The following is a 26,172-nucleotide window of genomic DNA, read 5'->3' as shown; positions in this document are numbered from 1 at the left end:
AGATTACATAAAATCTACCACAGATGTTTTTAATGTTCTTAGTTCAACAGATCAATGGCTAGATTCCAAAAAAAAAATCTAGCATTAATAACCACCAGGACCCACTATTTCACTAAAGTCTTAAAACAGAAATGACCGTTAATCCTTTTATATGCAAATGTTTTCAAACATCCAACACAAACAGCTGTGGGCACTAAACTTAAAATAAAGTTATAGACAATTTTCATTTTAGAAATACTGTAACACACACTTGCGTTTTTATTCAAATATCCAAGCATCGTTGTACCCAAGATATGACCTATACAGGCCATGAAAGTCTCCCAGCACACAATTATTAAAAATTCAACATAGCACTGCTTCCTTTATTTGGAAATCTAAATAAAAGTGTTCTTACACAGTTGCCAAATTCTGAAACAAAATGCTAAGGTTAATAGTGATACAAAGGTCATGCAAATTACAAAATGTTTTAAATTTCAGTAAAATTCAACTGCTTCTAAGAAACTTCATTTACTACCAGTAGTTACACAGAAGTAACTTCAATGAAATCTCTAGGTGAAATTACTCAACATACTGTGATGGAAATTTGCACTATTATTTAATGATCTTTTCAATTATCAAATCAGTGTTAAATGTAGCAATCATAAAACACATTCTGAGACAACTGTAGCAATGTCTAAATCTTTAAAAAGCACCCTTTTTATACTTTTAAAAGCAATTTTATTAAAATGTGCTTAAAATTCCACTTAGTAATACAAAATACCAGTGAAAGCACCTATAAAAGCTAGAAATAAAGAAAAGCTTACGGTAGACGAATGCCATTAAGCAGCAAATCAACTGCCCAGATGTAACCTAATAGATATGTCTCAAAACGTAACTTTGAATGAAACTGTTACAAGAAAAACATCACACAGCATCATAAAGAAATGTTTTATCACGTTATTTAGAAAATGTAAATCCCAAATCTTTCTTTAGACTGTTTTTTTTTTTAAACTTTACAAAAACCAGATTTGTCTCTTTTCATAAAACTTCTGGCTAGTGATGGACACTACTGACTAGCAAAAGAGCTAGAGTATTTTATAGAATGGATTTCTGATGAAGTCATATGGAAAATACTATTTTATGATCACATATAATACTATCATCAATAAATCAAACCAAGTTGTCTTTCCTCATCACTAAAACCTGATAAAATGTGGACTGCTTCAGCATATCCAAACTATTCCAGGTATTAGTTACAGCAGATTCTTGTTACTGAAAAGCTGGTCCATTTCAGCACCACAGTAAAATACATGGATTTTTTTTTTTTGATCATGACATTTTTGGGGAATAAGGGATTAATCATTTGTATTTTTACTTTTGGATTTGCCTTAACTATTAAAGATGAGAAGTGCAGCATCTAGCCACTAACATGGTAATTATGATAGTCTTACTGTTTGAGACTTCAATTTTCAAATCTCCCTTATAAATTCTGACATGCTAACTGGATGCCTGTGATTCACTGGTGGGGGCAAGGAGGGAGACAACTTTACTATCTCCTTACAATTTCAGCTTTACCTATCACTTTCCAAAGTAACGTTTAGCTTTATTATTCACAAAGTACTTTTAAAAAATTGTTCTTAAATTATTCTATTCCATTTCCTTCATTAGCAGAATTCTGGAGAGACTATATAGGTTTTCAAAAAAGCTTCTATTAATTAAGTATTCTCCACACCCAGTGTGGGGCTCAAACTCATTACCTCAAGATCAAGAGTCACATGCTCTACTGACTGAGTAACCCAGGTGCCCCTAGGTTTATGATTTTAAGTCAATTATTCAACAGTGGCCATAACATTCCCTGATGCTCTATTAGAAACTGATTCCAGTTCTATAATATCTTTCTTCAAATGAGATAATCAGAATGTCTTATGATAATCCATGCTAATGTAGCCTATAACTATGCTAAAACACCTATATATTATAGCATTTTCCACTAAACATACATATATTCCATACTTAGTATTGTTGACATTTCCTTAAAGAAAAGTACCAAGTACTATTTTATACAGCTTCACATGTAAGACTAAGAAAACGAGATGGTATAATTAGATGACAGATTATTTTTTAGCTATTTTAGAAAGAGCAAAAGAACTTTTCAGCTTCCTATAAGGTCATGTCTTAAGGTTACTGTTATTTTCTAAAAATTCACTGCTACTTATTTCTAGTAAAATGCAAGAGTCACATTATATTTAAGGGTAGGTTAAACAATGAAAATTAAGACAAACTTCTCATTATAACTTGATTTATCAAATATCAGTGAGAAACACTTGAAATTCACTGTAACTATGTACCCATCCAAAAAGAAATACACAAGACCTTCACTTCCATGAATTCTAATATTTGAAGTTATAACTGGCGCATAATATAAACCAAATTTTGAAAGACTGCATTGTAACAAGATAATAAAGCTATGATAAAAATTTGGTTTAATTAATTCAATTACTCTTCATAGCAACCCTGTAAGATAGGTCTACTGTTACCTGATTTTAAAGATCATAAAACTAAGGCACAGCACTGTCAAATAACTTACTCGTTTGAACTGACCTATGAAATTCTGCCAAAATAGAGTTTATAAAGTTTTCACCTTCACAAAGCACCTTCATTTTTTTTTTCAAGGATTCCAACAAAGACTAAAAAAGGCAAGGTTTTTAACTTATTCTATGTTCATAAGAAGTTGTGCCTTTCTGGGGCACCTGGGTGGCTCAGTTGGTTGAGCGTCTGTTTAGCTCAGGTCATGATCTCGTGGTTCATGAGTTCGAGCCCTACGTACGGCTCTGTGCTGACAGCTCAGAGCCTGGAGCCTGCTTCGGATTCTGTGTCACCCTCTCTCTCTGCCCCTCCCCCGCTCATACTCTGTCTGTCTGTCTGTCTGTCTCTCTCTCTCTCTCACTCAAAAATAAACATTAAAATTTTTAAAAGACATTATTTATTTTTAATTGTAGGTATGTATTCCTGAGCCTGTCACTGAACTATGCTTATATTCACAGGTGACCACAAAAGTAAGTAAAATATGACTAATTTCCAGAACCACATATCAAAGCAGCATTCCATTAAAACAGTGGATTCTCAAAGTGTGGTTGATGTGAGTACTGAGTCCGCAAGACTTTTTCAGGAAGCACACAAATTCAAAACTTTTCATGTCTTACTAAACACTAGAACATACATGCTAACTAACTTGAATATAAATTAAAAAATTAAAATATATAATAAAAAAATAAACACTAGAACATGGATATAAGACTCTTATCTAGTTGGGCTTTTCAGTCTATCAACTATTGTGTGGATGATGCAAAAGCAATGACAGGCAAAAATGTTGAGATTTTAGCACAAATTAAGGCACTTCAATTCAATTTTTACTAGTAACTATCACTGTATTCTTCACACACAAACTGCAGTTTTAAATTTTCAACGATGAGTACCTAGATGAAGCAGTTAAAATGAGTATTAAACCACCACATGCCTTTTTAATAATCTATGCAAGAAAACAAGATATATACATAAAGCATTTCTGCTTGCATTCTGAAATAGGGTGGTTCTTCTTCAAGAAAAACCATTCTTATGACTGGGATGCAAACTGAACAAGATGTCATCTGACAAACTATGGTTACTGACTTGTGTACAGGTATTCCTTGCTTTTTGAAAGTGTGCATGCATTACACCACTTAGCTTTTATGAGACACCTACACTTGTAGTGTTTCTGCTAACCAAACAACATCCAAATATTTTCACTTTTATGGAAAAAAGGCAAAAAGTAAAAATAAAGTTCAGTGTGTTTTGCAGCAAGCAATTTCAGAGGCAGCACAAACCTAGAGCAGCAAGACTGGCACGACCAAGCTCTTTCTTTCCCTGGGAACTAGACTCAACATCTCAACACCAAGCTGCCTGTATCTGTGAACATCTGTGCTCTAACTTGACTTATTCTGTGCATCAGCTACCAAGATGTGTCCTAAGGTTTCAGAGAAGCCTAAGGGGTTATTTTTTGGGCCTGGAAACCCTCAAAACATTTTTTATATAAATATTAATGGTAACTGCTTCTTCATTTTATGCCATTTTGGCTTACAAAAGGTATCACAGGAATGCTATACTTTTGGACAGTGTTTGGTACACATTTTCTGATAAGATCAGTGGTTGATATTTTAAAAATGTGACTTGTTTTTTATTTTGTATAATAAAATACATTAAAATATGGAAGATTTGCAAACTCAATAGGTCAATATTTTTGTAATGTTTGGTATATGACATTACAAAATCATGCATTGGTAAAAGATCCATTCAAAGTTTAAGGCAGCCCAACAGATTGTAATACAGTGAAAACTGTCAAGTTTCACTGTAATATTAAACAAAAATATCCACAATTATCTGTAAATGTTAAAATATACTCATCTCCATTTACTAATTTATCTAAGTGAAGCCAGATTTTCTTCATGCACTTCAACCAAAAGAGCATTTTGCAACAGATGGAATGCAAAAGCAAATATGGGAATCCAGCCATTTCCTATAAAGTCAAACATTGAATAAATTTATAAAAGAGTAAAACAATACCGCTCTTCCCACTACATTAAAGTGGAACTTCAAAAAGATCTGCAAAAATATAATATAAGGCAACTGTTCCCACTACAACCCATTTTCTGTCAAGTTTCTCTCTTAATTTCTAACATGGTAAACACTGACATAACCTAAACAAAAGCTCTTAGGGGTCTTCAATAATTTTTAACAGTGTAAAAAGACATCAAAACCAAAGAGATTAAGAACCACTGCTTCTAAGTTCCGGTCAGTATTTGCTCATGAAAATTTAAGCAGCAGAAAATCTGCACTAATGTAAACTAAACATTATTTTATGTAAAATAGGATCTTTTCCTTTAATACTTAACACTCAGGATACCAACCTGTGAATTTAAAGATCTCGTAGTTTACTTTTTTTAGATAACCAAATTTAAAGAATTCACACAATACAAAAATAAGGCTAAAATAAATTATACTATATGCCTAAGGTTTAGAAAAGTGAGCTACAGAAATGACAACATAGTATCAACTGACACAACACTTTGCAATGAGTTGATAGAATATATTCATCTAACACTCATTAATCTAAATCCTTGTTAGAATGACAAGGATCATTATTCTTTAATCTGTAAACATCTTTCATGTACACTTCTGAAGAAACTTCTAGGGATTGACAAGGGATCACCATGTACCATTTAGGTTCAATGTCTTAATAGAGAAAATGCTAAAATTCTTGATGTAAAAATACTGATACAGAACATTTAAATCTACTAAATGATATATAATTTTAGAGAAGATTCTAAGTTTTGGGAAATAACAAGATTCGACCTTCTTATCATTAAACATTCCTAAATATAAATTTCATTTAGCACTTAGAAATCTATCTTTTCCTTCACTGGAGAAGTTTACACAAAAGAATAATAAGATTATTAGATATCTAGTTAAACTTTTAAGGAGAAATAAACAAACTATTAGTATCTGAAATTTTCACTATATAACAAACACAACATATCTGGGAAAAAAACTGGAATAAAAATCAATTACATGAAATATTAAGAAATAGGTATAAAGAAAAATTACAAAAATAACCGCTAGGTATCTTTGCCAAGAAATTATTCACTCCTTTAAAAAGTGTTACAATACTGTTAAAATAAAAATAATTTTAAACTAAAAAGGGAAGTAAGACATGTTTCCACTGATATAAATAATTGCATGCAAACTTTCCAACATAACCAACAGAGAATGCTTGGAAGGCTTAAAATTTCTACTTCAAGTAATTAAAAACAAGAATTTCCCAAACATACTACTTACTCACTACTAGACAGAGAAAGGGGGATGTTTTTAAGTAACATGAGACAGTCTTTCAATAAATACAATTTATGGTGATTTTTTTACCCTCAATTTGAATACATGCATTCCATGATATCTGCACCCCTGAATACTGGAGAAATGTTCTTCAGTTATGTGGTTGTTAAAATGATATTTTTATACCATATATCATTAGGGAATTGCAAATTAAGACAACAGTGAGATACCACATCAATCAGAATGGCCAAAATCCTAAACACTGACAACACAAAGCATGACAAGGATGTAGAGAAATAGGAATTCTAATGTATTGCTGATAGGGATTATAAATGGCATGTTTACTTTTCTAGAAGACAATTTAACAGTTTCTTACAAAACTAAACATACATACATACAATCCAGCAACCACAAACCTTGGTATTTACACAAAGATGAAAACTTATGACCGCACAAAAACCTGCACATGGATGTTAATAGCAACTAAATTTAGTCATAATTGCAAAAACTTGGAAGCAACCAACATGTCCTTATTAGGTGAATGGATCAACAAACTGCAGTACCTCCAGACAATGAAACATTACTTGGCACTAAAAATAAACAAGCTATTAAGCCATGAAAAGACACAGAGTAACCTAAAATGCCATTACCAAAAAACCAATATGAAAAGTCTATATATTACAATTCCAACTATATGACATTCTGAAAAGGTCAAAACTATAAAGACAGTAACAAAATCAGTGCTTGCCCAAGATAAGGAAGGAGAGAGGGATGAACAGGCAGAGGACAGAGGATTTTTAGGGCAGTGAAACTATCCTGTATAGTGTTAACAATGGGTACATGTCATATTTGCCAAAGGCCACAGACTGTGCAACACCAAGAGTGAACCCTATGGTCTTTGGGTGATAAGGATGTGTCAATTTGATAGTGAAGGAGTCGGTAAGTTAGGGGAAGGAGGTATATGGGAAATCTATCTTCGGCTCAATTCTGCTATGAATTTAAAACTGCTCTAAAAAATAGTCTCTCATAAAAAAAATAAAAAATAAAATAAAAATACAATAAAATAAAATACAGTAAAATAAAATACAATTAATTAATTAATTAATTAGTAAAAAATAGTCTCTTAGAGGCACCTGGGTGACTTAGTCAGCTAAGCATCGACTCTTGATTTCAGCTCAGGTCATGATTTCACGATTCAAAGGATGGAGCCCTGCATCAGGCTCTGTACTGAAGCGCAGAGCCTGCTTGGGATTCTCTCTTTCCCTCTGCCTCTCTCCCCAACTCGTTCTCTCTAAATAAATATTTAAAAACTAATAAAATAAAAACTATTAAAAAAATTTAATGTTTCTTTTTGAATAATCAATTCCATATATAAATTTATACTACAAATTTTTGTCATGAAATAAAACTTTGTTACTTGTTAAATTTCAAATCAGAAATAAAATGAAACAACAAATACAAAAAGGGGGGCTCACTCTTAGCTCACTGCATTTGTTAACCTCAAAACATACCTCTGAATCTAAATTCATTCAATGTATTTTTAAAGCCTGGTTCAGGAATCTTAAAAGATTATTCTGGTGCCACCTGTCAAATTCAAAACTTAATTGCTGCTTTTTAATAAATAGAGTGATTTTCTAACTGAAGATTAATTAAATCTAACTACAAATAATCCACCATATATCAAAAGACAGAAGAGCATAAATTTATATTTAAACAAATTTATATTCAGCTGAGAAGAGTTTTAATCACATATCCAAGGGATACTTTCAAAATTATTATCATCATCTTTTTTCACTTGTCATAGCAAACTCTAAAGACAGGCTTTTAAAGACTGAAACTGATTAGGAATATCTATTCTTCAAATTTAGTTATTTTATCCTAAACTCTTAAAGAAATCATCCATGATAGTATAAGCTACAACACAAACACAGTATTTTTAGTACTATCCTATTAAAGCTCACATAATACTGGTAATTGGTTTGCAACTCTTCACTCATAACCTCCTAACCAGTACATTTCCTTATCAAAGTCAAAACAACTAACATGACTGGCCAGACCAAGGTATGAAAGATGAAACAAAAGAACAAATATAAACTGTATAAGAAGCAATTCCAAGCTGGTCCCATCAACAGAAAAAAGCAGTGGAAGGTGCAAACAAAGCACAAGTGTTCCAATGTATAAAGAATTCAGTATATATTTAATGGGGAATCTTTGTGTGATGCTAGGTATTAAACAAATTATCTTAGTAGTTAGTATACCATAAGCTATGAAATTTTAACAAATTACATAGTTTTCTTAAGTAGACAACTCAAAACAACAGGTTCAATTATAGTAATTTTAAAAATATTTAAGTGGTAACTAAATAAAATTCAGGTATTTAAAACACAAATTTATAAGAAAAACTACTATTATAAGCATATCAATTGTTTAAAAGCAGAATTTAGGAAAACCAGTAACAGGACAAATGAAGAAGTTACCTTCTGAGAAACATGGTAAATTTACAACCAGAAAACAGGTTTTGAAACGTGGTGTACAATATAGTGCAGGATATCATAAGACAAAGTACAGGCAAACTTACCCATATACTTTTCAATTACTTGATATTTTAAACAGAAATAAATGCATTTCATCAGCAGAGAATGCTCACAAACCCAAGTTTCCTGCCACTAACAGTTAGATAATAACTATCCATAGACATTCACATTTATTTAGTCTAATTTGGTATAAAACTCTGATATTTCAGGTGACACAACAGAACTTCATGTCCTCAATATAAAGTAAAGAAGATACTAGATTGAGACTGACCTAAAAAAAAAAAAAAAACTTTTTAAAATCACCTTGTAGAACTTAAAGGGGGGTTTCTAAGTATTCCATTAAGAAGTCACAAAGCAGAAATAACAAGCTAAATTTTTATGTCTTCATAGAATCTTTTTAATTCAAATTATTTAATATGTAAAAATTCCTACTAGTTTTATTATACGTATTTGACATCTCAAAAGTGTTTACTTTAGTTAAACACCTCTATTTACCAATCTTGACTTTCCTCTTCTCCAACCCCTCAAAAAAGGTAAACATTAAGCTAAAAGTCTTACCATTCTGAACCAAGTACGATTCAAAGAACTTACCATTTCAAATGAAAAGACATGAGGTATACCTACAACACAGTGGAATAATAAAGCAATCATATCAGTTTAAAAGAAAAAAAAAAAACACTCGGGCACCTAGGTGGCTCAGTTGGTTGAGCATTTGACTTTGGCTCAGGTCATGATCTCACAATTCGTGGGTTCAAGCGCTCCATCGAACACACTGCTATCAATGCAGAGCCCACTTTGGAGCCTCTGTCCCCGTCCCCCACGCTGCCCTTTCCCCGCTCCTGCTCACTCTCTCAATAATAAATTTTAAAAAAACATTTAAAAAAATACACCCAAATAAGTTCCACAACAGTGCTGAGGCTACTCAATGCACTCGACACTCCCTTTGCAATCTCTTTCTATACTCTCAAAACTTATTTTTAAAGTTTATTCAAGAGAGAGCACACACACGTACACACAGGGGAGGGGCAGAGAGAGAAGAGAGGAAGAGAATCCAAAGCAGACTCCATGATGTCAGTATGGAGCCAGACGCGGGGCTTGAATCCATGAACCATGAGCTCATAACCTGAACCAAAATCAAGAGTTAAGACACTTAACCGACTGAGCCACCCAGGTGCCCCTAGACTCTCAAAACTTTTTAGCTTTATCTCTGTACACTCTATGCAGATACTCTGCACCTACAATACTCTAATCAATGACACGGGGCGCCTGGGTGGCTCAGTCAGTTGACCAACTTCGGCTCAGGTCATGATCTCACAGTTCTTGAGTTCAAGCCCCGCATAGGGCTCTGTGCTGACAGCTCAGAGTCTGGAGCCTGCTTCAGATTGTGTGTCTCCCTCTCTGTCTCCATCCCTTCCCCCGCTCATGCTGTCTGTCTCTCTCTCTCTGTCTCTCTCTGTCTCTCTCTCTCTCTCAAAAATAAATAAAACATTAAATTTTTTTTAACAAAATAAATAAAATACTCAAAGACCTAATCCTCAACTTGATTCACTTCTGTATCCTCTATGGTACTCAGCACTTTGAACACAGTAAAAACAGTGACCAAATTTTCTTACTAAATGGAAACCTCTAAAATCCTTCTGTAAGTCTAACACTCTGATGGGATATCCAAGTGAGATCGATGAATAGTTAGGTGTACTGAAAACCAAACATCAAAAATTGTTATTTGACTGTTTTTTAAAAACTTACTCTTCATTATGGGATTCCATTATGAAGTCTACAAAAATACATCAATAGTCTTAACACCAATCGTTTCAAAACTACAGTTGTTTAACATGAGACATTAGTATTCAATAAATACCAAAGTACAGTGGCCCATAAACAACACTGAAAACCATGTGACTAAGCTGCACTGGTATCTGAAAAATACGACACCAAACTATTTAATTCTCTGTTTACATCTAAGTAACCACAATATGACAAATGCAACACTCTCAAACTCAAAAACTCAATGAAAGATCAATTAGTGGACAACAAAGTCAGAAAATAATTAGAATGCAATGTGGTAAGTACTAAAAAAGAATCATTATTAAAATGATACAGCTGAGGTGAGTAGTAACAGAAGGTTATGCATGCACTAAGTGTATGCAGACATTCTCCAGGAGAAAAAAAGAGATAAAGAAATTTTTCTGGATTATAAGCCTCTCTGAAACTCTAATGGAAGGTTAAGACAAAAAAAGACACTAGTCATCTAATATGACATAAAAATAATTAAGTACAATAAAGTATCCTCTGGTAAAGTTGGTATAGAGTTTAAGAGAGGCTCAGTAAGCATTTCCCTTTGGAGTCATTTGGAAGACTTTTAAATATGAATGATAAAACAGAAGAAGAAAAAACCATTATTTGTAATCATAATGTATGATTAAGATAACCATACATCCTGGTTTGCAAGAGACTGCCCATTTTATGCCTGCTGTAAAAAAAAGTAACTTTAAATAGTACCTATATTCAGTTGTCCTAGTTTGGTTGAAAATTCTTGAGGTTTTCCCCTACAAATGATTAGGTAATACTAAAACTATTAAAAAATCCTTTTGAGAAGTGATCAAAGATGTCAACAGCTGGTTAAAAGTGATACATTTCTTCAACCCAAATACCCCCAATCGTCAAAATTCTAACGATCACTTCCAAAGTATATATGAACATAACATACATAAACACATATTGATTTTTGTATTCACTGGACTACAAAAGCATAAGTCTAAGTTCCAATTACGCTCCATCCCAAATATTGAGAAAAGTTCTTGTCTCACTGTAAGAAACACATTAAATTATTTTAGAAAATAAATGAAAACATTAACAATAAAAACACTGGTCACAACTAGAACATTATATGGGAGATCACTGCAATGTAAATGCTATAATTTTGATCATCATCATCATCATCATGCCCAAACCACTGTAACTGAGCTACTATTATAACAGCAATAGGTACTAACCTGCCCCCCTAGGTCACACCTAAATCTGACACCAAGCTCTACAGCAAATAATTCTTCTGTTATTTCCACAGAATAATGAAGATGCTATAAAAATCCCTTGTAAAATATGTCCTTTTTCTGAATGCTTCAGGTATTTAGACTTCTAAAAAATAATCTTCTTCTGCAATAAAATCAAATGATTTATTAGAGCTAAATAATTTATAGGAAGAGGAATAATAGCCACGTGGAAACCACAAAATGGCAACTTCTCTCAAAAATTCACAGATCATTTCAGAAAATGTTATTTGTACCTACTTATTAGTAATTAATGATTATCATCAGTTCTCTCTGCCAACATCTATTAATGAAATTTTATTACTAGCTAGAGTTTCTGTTTTGAGTTTTGTACATGGCACATCAGAGAAAGCTGGGTTGTAAGTAAATCAGTTAAGAGAAACAATGCCCACTCAAGGAGGAGGAAAAAAGACTAACATAAAGAAGTGGCTGATTAAATAGGTCAAATTTGGCAATGCTGATCAAGAGAAGGGAACATGTGAAAGAACAATGCTTTATGTCTCTACTAAGAAAACATTTGAAAACTCTAAGATATCACCCTGGGGCAATGATGCTTTATCAAACAGTTCCTCTAATAACTTTTGCTCTGATTTATAACCATGACTACCAATAAACCTTCAGGTCACTAATTTGGACTCTTCAGGGACTTTGATTCTAGGATAAGAGGTGCTCTGTTCAATGAGACTTCTAAAAACACTGGAAAAAAGCATATTGATTAATAAATTTACTTTTAATTCACAAACTCTTTGAGTTTGGTTAACATGAGTCACTTTTTACAGATTCCTCCCAACTCCCAACAATCTGGACCTAGACCAGGGGTCGGCAAACTTTTTTGGTAAAGGGCCAGAATAGTATATATTTCAGGCTTTGCAGGCCAGAGAGGCTTGATATAGTCTCATACGGTTGTGTCACAACTAGTCAACTCTATCATCTTTGGGCAAAGCATCTATAAGCAAAACATAAACACAACAGGCAGTGTTCAGATTTGACCAGGCTTACCCTAGTCTGTCAACCCCCAGTCTGGATGAAATACTTAAAAAACAAAGTTTAAAAAGTTAATGTATGATCTGAGACAATACCTGTAGGTATTGTCCACATATAGGCTGAAAGCTCAACTTTCACACCAAAGTTGTCATACCAAAATCCCACAGAACACTATTCACATAGAATGTTGTGCTACTTACATTGTTAAGTGTATGAATCCTATTCCCCAAGTTGATTGACTCTGAGCCCTCCCTTCAACTCCCCAGGTCCCATAAAAAATTGAACTACTACTATTCTTATTTCAATATTTCGACTATGTCTCATTTCAACATATGGCTAATAGGCTATTTTTGCTAATGAAAATAAGCAAGCTGAAGAGCTTCTTAAGATTCAGATCCCATGGCTCCAACCCAGACCCACTGTATCAAAAATATGTAGTGGATTGGAACGCAGGCATTTTTCTTTAAGTTCCATAGATGTGCTGCAAAGGTTGAAAACTAGTGAATTTAGCCAAAACTGTGATCAACGGAGAATGCATTAGATTCTACTAGAATCACAAAATGATTCAATTTGTAGGTTGAAGACCTAAGACAAAAACCTACATTTTTAAAAAAGATCCCTGAGTGTTTATTATGCACTATTTGAAAAACACTACCATGGAAGAGGCATTATACCCTTAGCCTCTGGCTACATCTCTTTATTTTTTTTTTTTTTTTTTTTTTTTTTTTTTTTAAATTTTTTTTTTTCAACATTTTTTATTTATTTTTGGGACAGAGAGAGACAGAGCATGAACGGGGGAGGGGCAGAGAGAGAGGGAGACACAGAATCGGAAACAGGCTCCAGGCTCCGAGCCATCAGCCCAGAGCCTGACGCGGGGCTCGAACTCACGGACCGCGAGATCGTGACCTGGCTGAAGTCGGACGCTTAACCGACTGCGCCATCCAGGCGCCCCAAGGCTACATCTCTTTAATGCTTTTGGCCTAACATACTAGGTAGCTACAATGGAACAATTCTAACAAAAGACACATAACTGGATCAAATTACTGCCTTAGCATGTAATGTACATTTATTTTCAGGTTTATTATGTACATATGTTTAAATATCCAAGGCTATTCCCACCTACTCAAACAAAAATAAAAATTCTTCAAAATTCTTCAATATTCTTCATGTATGTATTTCAAAAATCTGAAGGGCTATTCTTTTATTCACTAAAAAACAAATATTAATATTTACCACACCAAAAAGAAACTTCTAATAAAAAAAAAAAATACTTCTAAAGTCTTAAAACACTGCCCCAATTTACCTATACAAGGTAGTTTATAACTACTTGATACAACTACATACAACTACAGTAGCATGTACATGTTTTTATAATATCATTTTCTCAAGAAAGCCAAGTTTACTCTAAGAAACTTCATTAAAAAATATTCTAATTAAAACCTCCACTTTACTCCAAGGCAAACTGAATCCACAGAAAAAGACTGGTACACTGTAGTATTTAAATGTTTAAACTCCTAAGTCTAGGGGCACCTGAGTGGCTCAGGAAGTTAAGCATCTGACTTAAGCTCAGGTCATAATCTCAAGGTTCTTGAGTTCCAGCCCCACAGGAGGCTCTCCGCTGTCAGCAAAGAGCCTACTTTGGATCCTCTGTCTCCCTCTCTCTCTGCCCCGCCCCCCACTCACACTTTCGCTCTCTCTCAAAAATAAACATTTTAAAATAAAAAATAAAAATAAATAAAAAATAAACTACTTAATCTATAGTAAGTGGAGTAACCTCAAAAGCTATTAAATTGTGTAAGTAGAAAATCTCAATCTAGTAAGTACTATCTAGAAAATGGTTCAAATACACTCAGCTATAATAAAGATAAGCCTAAGTGTACTTAGGGCACAGCACAAAAATATATACATTGTTATGGTAGCCAAAAATATATTATGCTATAGAAATGAAAAGTAACATGTTTAATTTATGATTACCAGAGCTATTATCAAAGAGCTTGACTTCTAAGAAATAAGGTATGAAATTAAAATGGCAACCACTAGTTAACGAAGTTCTGACATATCTTTGAAACCCTTAAAAATATGTTCGTATGTCATAAAATTATGATAAAGTTGAGGCTAACAAAGAAAAACACGACCAGACATGACTGTGTGTTTTCCCTGTTTTATTACTTAAAAAAAAATTATTACTCAAGGAACAAAATATGAATATCAGCTTTTATTTCATACTTTAAAACCCATACTATTATTTGTGTTGGAATATATCTAATAGGAATATTAGAAAGAAATGAGTGGTGGCATCTTAAACCAAGTAAATCTACTTTATACTTTCACTCTTACTACTTGGGCAAGCTGAACACTTACCATTTGATTCCTCCCTTTAAACTGAACAGTGAAAAAAGAGAAAGCAAGAGGGCCTAATTTCAAAGCTTTTAAAAATAAAAACAAACATTAATTTAAAAATTTTTCCCAAAGACAGTTTTCAAAGTAAATGAAGAATAACTGATACAATTCAATGTTTTCTCTATTAACAAAGAATAGTCAAGACCAATAAAGAGCTTTTGTTAACATTTCTTTAGTGTTTCATTAGCTTATATTAACAAGCATTATGAAGCCAGGAACCAAATAAAACTGATACCAAAATGATGAAAAACTTGTCTATCTATAATTTCTAGTCTCAAAAAAAATCTAAAAATCCGACAGAGACTATATTTTCCCCTAAATATTTAATTCCATTGTTACATACTATTTTAAATACAGTTTCTCTTCAGAAAATTAAGAATCTAGTAATGCTGTGCTCTAACAAGAAAATTAAAAACAGAAACAAAAAACAAACAAAAAAACCCAGCACCAACTCTCCAGCCCAGGGTTTAGCAAACATCTTCTGTACAGGGTGAAAGAGTAAATATCTTGGGTTTTGTGAGTCACAAATACTTTCTAACATTCTTTTATTTTTCTTATCCACCAACTCTTTAAAATGTAAACACCATTCTTAGCTCGGTGGCAGAGTGGTATGAAACTAGGCAGTGGTCCCAGGCTATAGTTTGCTGACTTCTACTCTAGCCAAATTAATCTCATGATGCTTCAAATATGCAATATATGCTTTAAGTGACTACTTGAAAACAAAGATATCTTAATGTTAAAATAGATCATCATCTACATTTTCTAAGAGCATAATCTTGTGAAACAATAATCTATTTTTGAAATGCCAAAAAATCCATCATGAGTCTTTTAAATACTTTTCTTCTCAAAGTTCACTGGATATTTGTAAAATTTTACCCACCATTAAAATGAATTTTAAACATAACAAATGTTTTCAAATTAAAGAATCTACATATTCCAATTTTAAATTGTAGCAACATTTCCAAATAATTTTTTAATAGAGAAAATTAAAATCTGCCCTTCATTAATTATACCTATATTAAATGCCACTGAACATATATTAAAAAGTGATATGTATTTTTAAAATTGTGAAATAATTTCAAAGAAGAGTCTGCAATCAAGTTTATGATATAGCCAACTTAAAGTTTAACAGCAGAATGCATTTTACTTTTTTCCTAAGTCACCTAAATGATTTACGTAGATGACGTTATTACAAATAGCTACACGTGTGTTCCAAGAATTTAAAGTTTATGCCAGAAGAATAGTAAGAAAGATAATTCCGCCATCTTTAACCATAAGCAAGCACTTTAGGAAAAGAAATGTTCAGGTACATAAAGGGACAAGGAAGAATTTCCTAATCCTACATGTTACGAAATAGTTTCCCTAAGAAATGTTATCATAGGTGGTTTACATCTTGATAGTATTTGAAGATAAAAACATGTAATCACTAGTTTCCAAAACATGGACCTGCAAAATTTTAGTGTATGTGCTGCCAAAGCGAGCACAGGCCTGCAAAATTTTAATTCCACATACTCTCATGACATCATAAAATATCCTCGCATTGATAAATCCAACAGATTTATATTCACATGTAACAACCAAAAGACCAAATGCCACAGGTTAAAATATATCATAAGCAAATACTATGTATCCAAGGAAGAAAAAGAGAATTGCAAAATAATGCTAGAAATTACTCAAAAGAAAATTTATAATGCTTAAAACGCTCAACTAATTTGGTAATGGAATTCAGATATCAATTAAACCTTTAGTATGATTTATAAATAATAAGAAACTTTCCTAACTGAATTTAAATGCCGCGTAATTTTTAGTCAAAGGATACTGACTTGATGCAAGCTAAGATAAAAATTTCTTGTAGTTACACAAGTTAGGATGTATTTTTTTCTGTGCGTATCCTTCTTAATGAAAAAAGTTTAAAATTTTTCTAGGGACAGAAGAACAGGGACAGAGAAGGCCAGCAAAAAGAGTCATGACTTAATAATATTAAGGAATCATGGCTTTTGAACAGCTAGAGAAAAAAACACTAGTAAATATTTTTCAGAATAATGACTGTTAAAATGGCATTCATCTAAAGGTGAAGAATAAGACTGTTAGTTAACAATAAGAACATGTGCATTATAACATATTTGAAGTATTCGTGTTTGCCCTACCATTTTGCCTACCCAAAACAAAAACCTGAATTAGACCAAATCTTTGGAACTCCTGTTTATGAGAAACTCAGGGATAAAGAAACTTGTTAAACATCACTGCAAGGATAAATTCAACACAATATAGGATGTGAAATACTCTATACAACAAGGATCTGTTTCTTAAAAAGATTAAAAAAAAATTTAAAGGGGGAAGAGAAAACCTACAGACTAAAAACACTAGATTTATCAGCCAATTTGAAGAAACCAATTGTAAACCAACAAAATAAATAAAATATATAAATTTTATTTATATTTTATAAAATATAAAATATATCTCTATGCTGATAGAGCAGAGCGTGCTTGAGATCTTTCCTCTCTACCCCTCTCTCTCTCTGTTCCTCTCCCACTCTCACACATGTGCTCTCCCTTTCTCAAAATAAATAAACATTTAAAAAATAATGATAATTCAGGAAAGTGGGTATACTTAAAGATGAAAAGACCAGCTATGTGTTGATAACTGTCATCGTTGGGTAATAAGCACATACTAGTGTACCTTTGTATATATTATTCTACATTTGTAAATATCTAAAATCATCTAATACAAAGAATTTTTAATACCAGTAAATGATGAAATCAAGTAGAGAATATAGATTTATCAAGAGTTCTAATTTAGTAGCATATATTAAAAAAAGATAAAGTAGAAAATTTTTAACATCCTTTTCATAAAACATTAATAGTATGTTCAGAAACTACTTTTAAGTTATTACCTGTAAGAAGTTAACAAAATCATTAGTTTAACATAAACACGAGAAATTCAGGAAGACTAAAAAATATATAAACCAATATCCAAAGAAATTAAACATACACTGTGCACCTAACAATATAAAATAATTTTAGTTAACTAGTACTTTACTTACATTCTCCATATAGTTTGGCTTAAAGCCCTCTTGCTGTCGCCTGAGTTCCTCCTGTTCTCTGTGTCGGATCATTTCTTCCTCACGGCGACGGTGCTCTTCCTCATGTCTGAAAGATTTTTAAATAAAAATTGCAACATGTAAGCCATTACCAGGAATTGTATTTCATGTAAAACAAAACCATTTATAAGTAACTTTATGCAAAATCTGTGAATAATGATTGACTTACTAGATTTACCTTCCTTCTTCTAGTTTGCTCTAAGCCTTAATTAATCAAGTAACCCAAAGAAATAAAAGTACCTAGGGTAAATCAAAAAACAGAGTAACAACATGTAACTAAGTTAGTTATGTGCTTATGGTCAAGAAATCAGGAGTCCAAAAGCTCAAACATGTACTCTCTTACTGTATATAAAGAGAAAGGGTGGGATCTATCACTGGCATAAAGGCACTCAGAACCAATCCCAATCTCAGCCACTGCAAAGAACAAAACTGCCTAGTCAAAAAATCTATCGTGTCTAAGGAATCCTTAACAAACTCTCTCTCCATTTTATCAACCCCCTGAAGAAAACCTCTAGAACAGGTGTCAGGTTACCATCTGTTTTTGTACATCAAGTTGTAAAAGACAATCACGTACTTAATGTCTACAGCTACCACTGGGTCGAGCAGTGCTGAGTAGTTGAGACAGAAACCATATGACCTGCAAAGCCTGAAATATTTACCATTTAGTCCTTAGCCATTTTCCAAGAAAAAGTTTGCCAACCTCAGTCCCAGAGGTATATTTAAGCATGTGAGAGAAAAAAATATTGAACTATAATATGTGTGCACAATTACTAGTAAATCAGCAATTACTTATGATTACAAGAAAAAAACCTACAAAATAACACTGAAGTTAACAGGCTCACATTATATTGGCTTTTATGTCAATGCAAATTCAAGTGTATATGCCTCCACCCAAAAACTAAAAAATAATTTAAATAGTGAAGACTATATAATACTGATGTCCTCTCATTAAGTCACATTTTCTAAATTGCTCATTTAAGTACCTTATTACACTAAGTGTAACAATCAAATTTCAAGATACTCTGTTGTTTGCTGTATAATGCTTCCTCCCCTAAACACAAGTCCATGAACTAAAAGAAATGATATATCCCACAGACAGCACAAAAACCACTGGTTGAAGAATTTGTGTCAGACCACAGGTTAGTAACAAGACAATGTTTCTAAGAAATTTTAAGCAAAATCTAGACTATTTTGAGATTTGTCTAAGTCTCCAATATACATTTCCATTGTAAACTGAGTATTCAAGTAAAATGGTTAATCCACTTCTTGGACGTTAACACACTCATAAATTTTACTATAAAGAAAACACTTTCATGTTCACATAGCTGAAAATATATGCAGGTACAGGTAAAAATTTCCTATTCAATAGGGCGCTTGGGTGGCTCAGTCAGTTAAGTGTCTGACTTCAGCTCAGGTCGTGATTTCATAGTTTGTGAACCTTGTGTTGGGCTCTGTGCTGACAGCTCGGAGCCTGGAGCCTGCTTTGGAGGAGAGTCTTCCTCTCTCTCCGCCTCAGCCCTGCTTGCTCTCTGTCTCCCAAAAATAAGTAAACATTAAAAAAAATTTTTTTTTTAATTTCCTATTCAAAAACTCTAATACGTATGTTTTGAAATTCAGTTTTCCTGATTTCGAAAAGGGTTCATGCACGGTTATTATATAACTAGTAAGATCTGGGTCAGAACCCAATAATCAACCACACTGGCATTTCCCCAGTAAGATGAACATTCATTTTGGTGAAAATAGTAAAGGTCTGATACGACCACAGACCTAAATACATGTCAGGTTTTGTCATCAAATAGGCTCTTATCAGATCCTGCCACAAAATGATACATTTTGGTTTTCAAAGTTCTTTGGTCTTCAGAATTGCAACAAAGACCTTGTCCAGGGATAATTTGTAAGATGTAATAGAATTTTAAATGTGCAAGTCCATTTCCAGTAAACTAAAAAGAAATATCTGTACAAATGTGCAAGGATGTATGTACAGATACACACTGTACAGATATACACTGTGGCATTAATTAAAAGGAAAAGGTTGAAGACACAATCAACTATAAACAGGAAACAAGGATGGCCCATTGATGCCAAGGAACACGCAACAACTGTTACAAAGGCAGATTTGCATTTACTGACACAAAACAAAGTCTAAGGTAAAGCTGCCAGAAAAAAAGCAAGTAAAAAAACAGCATCCATATTACTGCTTCTAAAAATTATTTGTGTGAGAACAGAAGAAGGTAGAAAAAGTTTGTCACAGTGGGAATACTCTAGAGAACAGGACCATTAACTCTTTTATTTCATACATGTAATGTATCATTGAGTTTTGGGTGTTTTTTTTAAATTTTTTTTAACATTTTTTGTTTTCTGAGAGACAGAGAGAGACGGAGTGCAAGCAGAGGAGGGGCAGAGAGAGAGAGGGAGAATCCGAAGCAGGCTCCAGGCTCCGAGCTGTCAGCGGGGCTCAAATCCACGAACCGCGAGATCATGACCTGAGCTGAAGTCAGATGCTTGACCGACTGAGCCACCCAGATGCCCCTGCCATAACATTTTAAAATTAAAACAAAATAAAGTATTTTAAACAAAATCTGTAATGTACTTCTGTCATTATTAAAGCAGGGTTTTTTTTCCTGATATAATGTAAGAATAGATTTATAAACCAGGAGGAAAAATAAGGTAAAAAGGTATAATCACTTTAAACAGTTATTTTTCCCTTCTTTTCCTTTGTCTATAAATTCGAGAAGTTCTACTTAATTTTGAAATAAGTTCTGATACCACACCGGTAATTCCAAAATCTGAACATACAGACAATATTCAGAAATATTCCCTATTGTACATACGTTTGCTTTTAATTTTTTCTATTCCACAAGATGCTTTAATGAGTATCTTTACATGTACATTTAATGTCTCCTCAAGTGAAGGATAACTTCCTAGGTTACATTTACAAATGGAACTAATAAGTAAAAAAGGTGTGGCAAATTTTAACATCCTTCATGTTACACTTAATTGCAAAGTGATAAAACTTCAATTTTACAATTTAATTTGAACCCACTAATTATTCTCAGGCCTCACATATTTTTGTAGGGCTTTGAAAAATAGAAAGGATCTAGAAACTAAACGATGATATAAATAATGGATAAAAGTGTCCTGCTATTCTTTGTTCCTTTTTATTAGCACATGCCCTCCACACATATTGCAGGGCTAAGTAAGATCTTTGTGTTGAAATGACATAAAAAAGGAAAACAGGTGGATGGATAGATGAGTGAGCAGAAGGGTGGTAAGAGAAGGAATGAAGAAATAAAAGAATAAATGAACTACTAAAGTGGTCAAGTCACAGTCTGAATAAGCTCATCAACACCTTGTCCTAGTCTTCCTTCTTTACTGCCACGGTCTCTGAAGAATTAAGTGACCCATGAGAAACTTAATAATTTATTTGTAGCACTAAAAGGAAACCAGAAAATTGTATACCCTGGATAAATTATTTAATTTCTCTCAAAACATACTTTCTTATGCCATTCTGTCAATCTTCTAACTAAAGTGAAACAAAAAAGCAGAGTCCAAATTATCTGGCTTATTAATAATTAAAGCTGTCTTGTATGGTAGGAACCTCAGTTAGATGTATTTCTTCAGTTTAAGTGCCATAATTTTATTTGCTTTCCCTTGAAAGTACAGAAGATTTTTGACAATTATTAGTGAAAGTTCCAAGACACATTGTCCTTTCCTTTATATATGTTGCAAAACTGCTCAATTTTCAGACAACTTGCTCACATTTTTATTTTTTTTAATAGTGTTTATTTTTGAAAGACAGAGACAGAGTGCAAGTGAAGGAGGAGCAGAGACAGAGGGAGACACAGAATCCGAAGCAGGCTCCAGGCTCTGAGCTGTCAGCGCAGAGCCCAATGTGGGGTTCGAACCCACAGATCGCAAGATCATGACCTGAGGCGAAGTCAGATGTTTAACGACTGAGCCACCCAGGCGCCCCTATTTTTGTTTTTTTTGTTTGTTTGTTTGTTTGTTTGTTTTTTAAGAATTATTTTAAGGGCACACAAGAGATGGGGGGGCGGGGAGGAAGGGAAGGAGAGAGAGAGGATACCTCAAGCATGCCCCCACCCAGCATGGAGCCCCATCTAGACCCTGGGATCATAACCTGAGCCGAAACCAAGAGTTGGACTGAGTTACTTAGGCACCCCTGTTCACATTTCTTAAATCAAGATTCTTACAGATAATTTCAAAAGAAACTTCCTAGTCAAAATATAAAAAAAAAGCCTTTCTAGTTGGCAGACATAGGGTTAAGATTGTTAACAGATTTATCCCTGCCTGTATCTGCTACAATACAGCTAAGTATCAAGACTACCCATAAGATCATCACATGTTGAATTACTCTTGCTGATAGTACACAGCTATCTGAATTTCAAATTGAATCTGATATACTCCAGCATATTAAATAAAATTAATGAGGGGCGACTGGCTGGCTCAGTCAGAAGAACATACAAGTCTTGACCTCAGGGTTGTGGATTCAAGCCTCGCAATGGGTGCATACTGCTAAAATAATAAACTTAAAAACTATGTAAGATTAATGAAAAAACATTCAATTACAAATTACCACATACACAGAACACTCATCACATCAAGCAACCAACATTTCACCTAATGTGCAAATAGGTACCCTTTTAAAAATTACTACGTACTCCATAGTTTCTGCACTTCACTTTAATAATCTGATCACTCCAACTATCCGCCTCCCTATGCTTCTCTAAATTCCAAAGAGGCAAAACTCGTACTTGTGTCTTTTATTCCCAAGTATATCCCTAATACTTATGATCCTTTTTTTTTTTTTACTTATTTCTAATTTCAAATTAGAACAAAAAAGTTAACAAAACTTAACAAAAAAGTTGCAGAAACAGTACAGAATGTCTATCCCTCATGCAGCATCCCCAAATAATAACATCTTAACGCAAACATAGTACACCTATTAAAAGTAGAAATTAACATTAGTATATTACAATTAAACTACAGATTTTATTCAGATTTCACCAGTTTCCCTCTTAATGCCCTTCTTCTGTTCTAGGATTCTTTCTAGAATCCATTACATTGTATTTAACTATTCTCTTTAGTCTACTTCACTTTCAGTCTTTCTTGGTCTTTCATGAACTTGGCATTTTTTTTCTTTTCCAGTGCCATGTAGGTTTCACTGCCCGGGCCTGGGACAGACAAGGGATCCTCACCCATGGCAGGGTGAGGAGGGGATGGAGACGAGGTTGATAATAAAATATGGTTTGTGGTAGAATCACGGGTTCTGTCTTTGCTGAAAAAGACCCAAGGGCCTGGTTAGCTGGTAACTGCGAAGTCTAATTTTTCTGTGGACTTAGCAGGAAGCTTTTCCTGCTGGTTACACCTGCAGGAAGCAGCTGGGAGGTACGGAGTCCAAAAGCTGGATGCATGGGGCACAGGGAGGAATAAGTCAGAGAAGCCAGTCTGTTAGCTACCATGTTCCACCTGCTTTTGTAAGTACAGGGCACCACCAGGCTGGAAGCTATCTGGGTGGGCTGAAAATGACCAGGCACAGCATAGGGCTGTAACTGTGGCTGAGACACGTACTGCACTTCAGTAACTGCTGAAGGTGCTGAGCTGTTGACTAGGACTACAGGCCAGCATCTTGGCTCCATAGTGAGATGGGGGATGAGCAGTCTCATGGACGCTCACGGACTGCCTCGGGATTGCCTATGCTCTGGGCCATTATTATTGCCTCTGCAAAAACAGCCGCTGAACCCGTGTAGTGCTGGGTTGTAAGCACTTGGGAGTCTGCATCTCTGTTTGACTTTATCAGCTGCCAAAAGGATTCCAGGGTGATTCTGTGCTCCAAGGCTCGTCCCCCGCGACGTGCTGAAGAGGTGAGATCCTGTATAAACAGTCACTCTGCTGGTATGCAGGTGATGTCGGAGCGGTCAGGTCCTCTGCTTTTTCTCCTCCATTTTTCTTCACGTAAAACTTTTCTTGGGCTGTAGGAAAAGCTACTGCCTCTTCCTGTAGGGCCACAAGCTTCTCCTGCAACTTCAGGATGTGTTCTGTGGTTCCATCTACTTTTTCTTCCTTCTCTCCTGCTCTTCCTTCAACCTGTTTCATCATCTTACACACCTCTCCTTCCTACTGCAAACCACACTCCTGGCTCCATCATGATGCGCTAGTACAATGCCCAGGCCATGGTACTAGAATCCTTGGGGCATTCCAGGAATGCAGGAATGGGATTGCTGGGGTCCCTGGGCCGTGGGAGCCTTGCTCTGTCACTGACTGCCAGACCTTGCACTGGACATGTGGGGCAGAAGGTCCTCAGGGGGTACCATGCCCAGCTGAGGCAAAAGCCCACCTATGTGCTGCCATGGTCAGGTGCACAGCACTTGCCTCCCTGCCCTGCCAGCCTGGCAGCCAGAGGTCTACCATGTGCACAGGCCAGGGTCTCTAGCCTGAGCACTCAGCACACCTTCTTCCCCACCAGCCTCAGGGTGAATCTGACACTTAAAAAAAAAAAAAAAAAAAAAAAAAAAAACCTGATTATTTTGCACAATGTCCTTCAAGCTGGGCTCATGTTATATGCCCTCATGAAAATGTCCAATGCTAGAAATGTTTGGCAAAAAAAAACAAAAACAAAAAACAAAAAAACGCAAAAAAATGACAATGTATCCTTCTGAGTATATCGTATCAAGGAGTACCTGGTGTCAATGTCTCATTACAGGTGACATGAACCTTAATGCTTGTTGCTTCTCTGCTTTAAATTTACTATTTTTCCATTAGTACGTAATACAAAAGAGAAACGTAAACTGCGTTTCTCAAGCTTGGGCATAAATTTGAAACACCCATCGGTAAATCTTGTTTGTAACAATTATTACTACATGGCATGCCCACTGGTGATTTTCTCTCTCTCATTCCTTCCATACTGATTGTTGTTCTATTGTAAGGAAAAGCTGTCCATTGTCTGCCATTTATTTATTCATTCAATTGTTTACTTTTATCAGCATGAGCTTCTGGATATCTAATTTATTGTGCAGTTTAAAATGTAGTATTATCAGGGCTCCTGGGTGGCTCAGTTGGTGGAGCATCTGACCTCAGCTCAGGTCATGATCTCCCGGTTTGGCAGTTCAAGCCCCGCATCAGGCTCACTACTCAGTGCACTTTGGATCCTCTGTCCCTCTCTCTTGGTCCCTCCCCTACTGCACTTTCTCAAAAATAAATAAAATATTAAAAAAAAAAAAGTTCTATAAGAAAAATAAATTAATAAAATAAAATCTAATACTACCATTTTTTATTTTGTTGTTGAAATTTTTCCAAGTTTGGCCATTTAGGAGCACCTTCATTGTGGCTCCTATGTATTTTCAACGTGTCTCATCTTTTATGAATATAGGTCTACTGCATTGTATTGGGTTTTGCTTTACTGCACATACAGTATTTTTTTATACAATTTTTTTTTCTTTTTTTACAAACTAAGGGTGTGGCAACTCTGTAGGCTATTGGTGCCACTGTTCCAAAAGCACTTGTTCACTTTGTGTCTTTGTGTCATATTTTGGTAGGTAATTATCAAAATATTACTATATTTGTAAGGCTGATGTGTGATGATTTTTTTTTTTTTTAACGTTGATTTATTTTTGAGAGAGAGAGAGACAGAGCATGAACAGGGGAGGGGCAGAGACAGAGGGAGACACAGAACTGGAAGCAGGCTCCAGGCTCTGAGCCATCAGCCCAGAGCCTGACGCAGGGCTCGAACTCACGGACGGTGAGATCGTGACCTGAGCTGAAGTCAGACGCTTAACCGACTGAGCCACCCAGGCGCCCCATGATGTGTGATGATTTTTGATGTTGCTTACTACTGTAATTGTTCTGAGGCACCACAAACCACACCCACATCCGGACAGTAAACATGATCAATAAACACTATATAATCTAACTGCTCCATCAACGAGCCATTCCCTCCTCTCTCTCCCCTCTCTTCTCTCTCTTTCTCCTTGGGCCTCCCTACTCCTTGAGACACAACAATATTGAAATTAGGCCAATGCCTAATCCTAGAATGGTATTTAAGTATTCAAATGAAAGGAAGAGTTGCATGTCTCTTACTTTAAATCAAAAGCTAAAAATGATTAAGCTTCATGAGGAAGGCATGGTGAAAGCCAAAAGAGACCAAAAGCTAGGCTACTTGCACCATACAGTTAGCAAAGTTGTGAATACAAAAGAAAAGTTCTTCAAAGAAATAAATCAAAAAGTGCTACTCCACCGGCACCTGGGT

The 26,172-nt window shown here is 34.6% G+C and overlaps 1 protein-coding gene across 2 annotated transcripts in view; it reads right to left on the bottom strand.

Moving 5' to 3' along the window:
* Positions 1–26,172, bottom strand: part of PSPC1 (paraspeckle component 1) — a 105,379-nt gene that overhangs the window by 39,151 nt on the left and 40,056 nt on the right. For both annotated transcript variants that reach the window (XR_009250260.1, XM_058690546.1), the window contains exon 6: positions 17,853–17,958. Coding sequence is in view for 1 of the 2 variants with exons in the window: in XM_058690546.1 (XP_058546529.1) it covers positions 17,853–17,958 (106 nt within the window). In the remaining variant the exon portion in view is untranslated. The remainder of the gene's footprint in view (positions 1–17,852; positions 17,959–26,172) is intronic.

The sequence above is a fragment of the Neofelis nebulosa genome, chromosome 1 (genome assembly GCF_028018385.1).
Source record: "Neofelis nebulosa isolate mNeoNeb1 chromosome 1, mNeoNeb1.pri, whole genome shotgun sequence".
Classification (NCBI taxonomy): domain Eukaryota; kingdom Metazoa; phylum Chordata; class Mammalia; order Carnivora; family Felidae; genus Neofelis; species Neofelis nebulosa.
The sequence above is the reverse complement of the archived record's forward strand: the minus strand, read 5'-3'. Positions and strand labels throughout refer to the sequence as shown.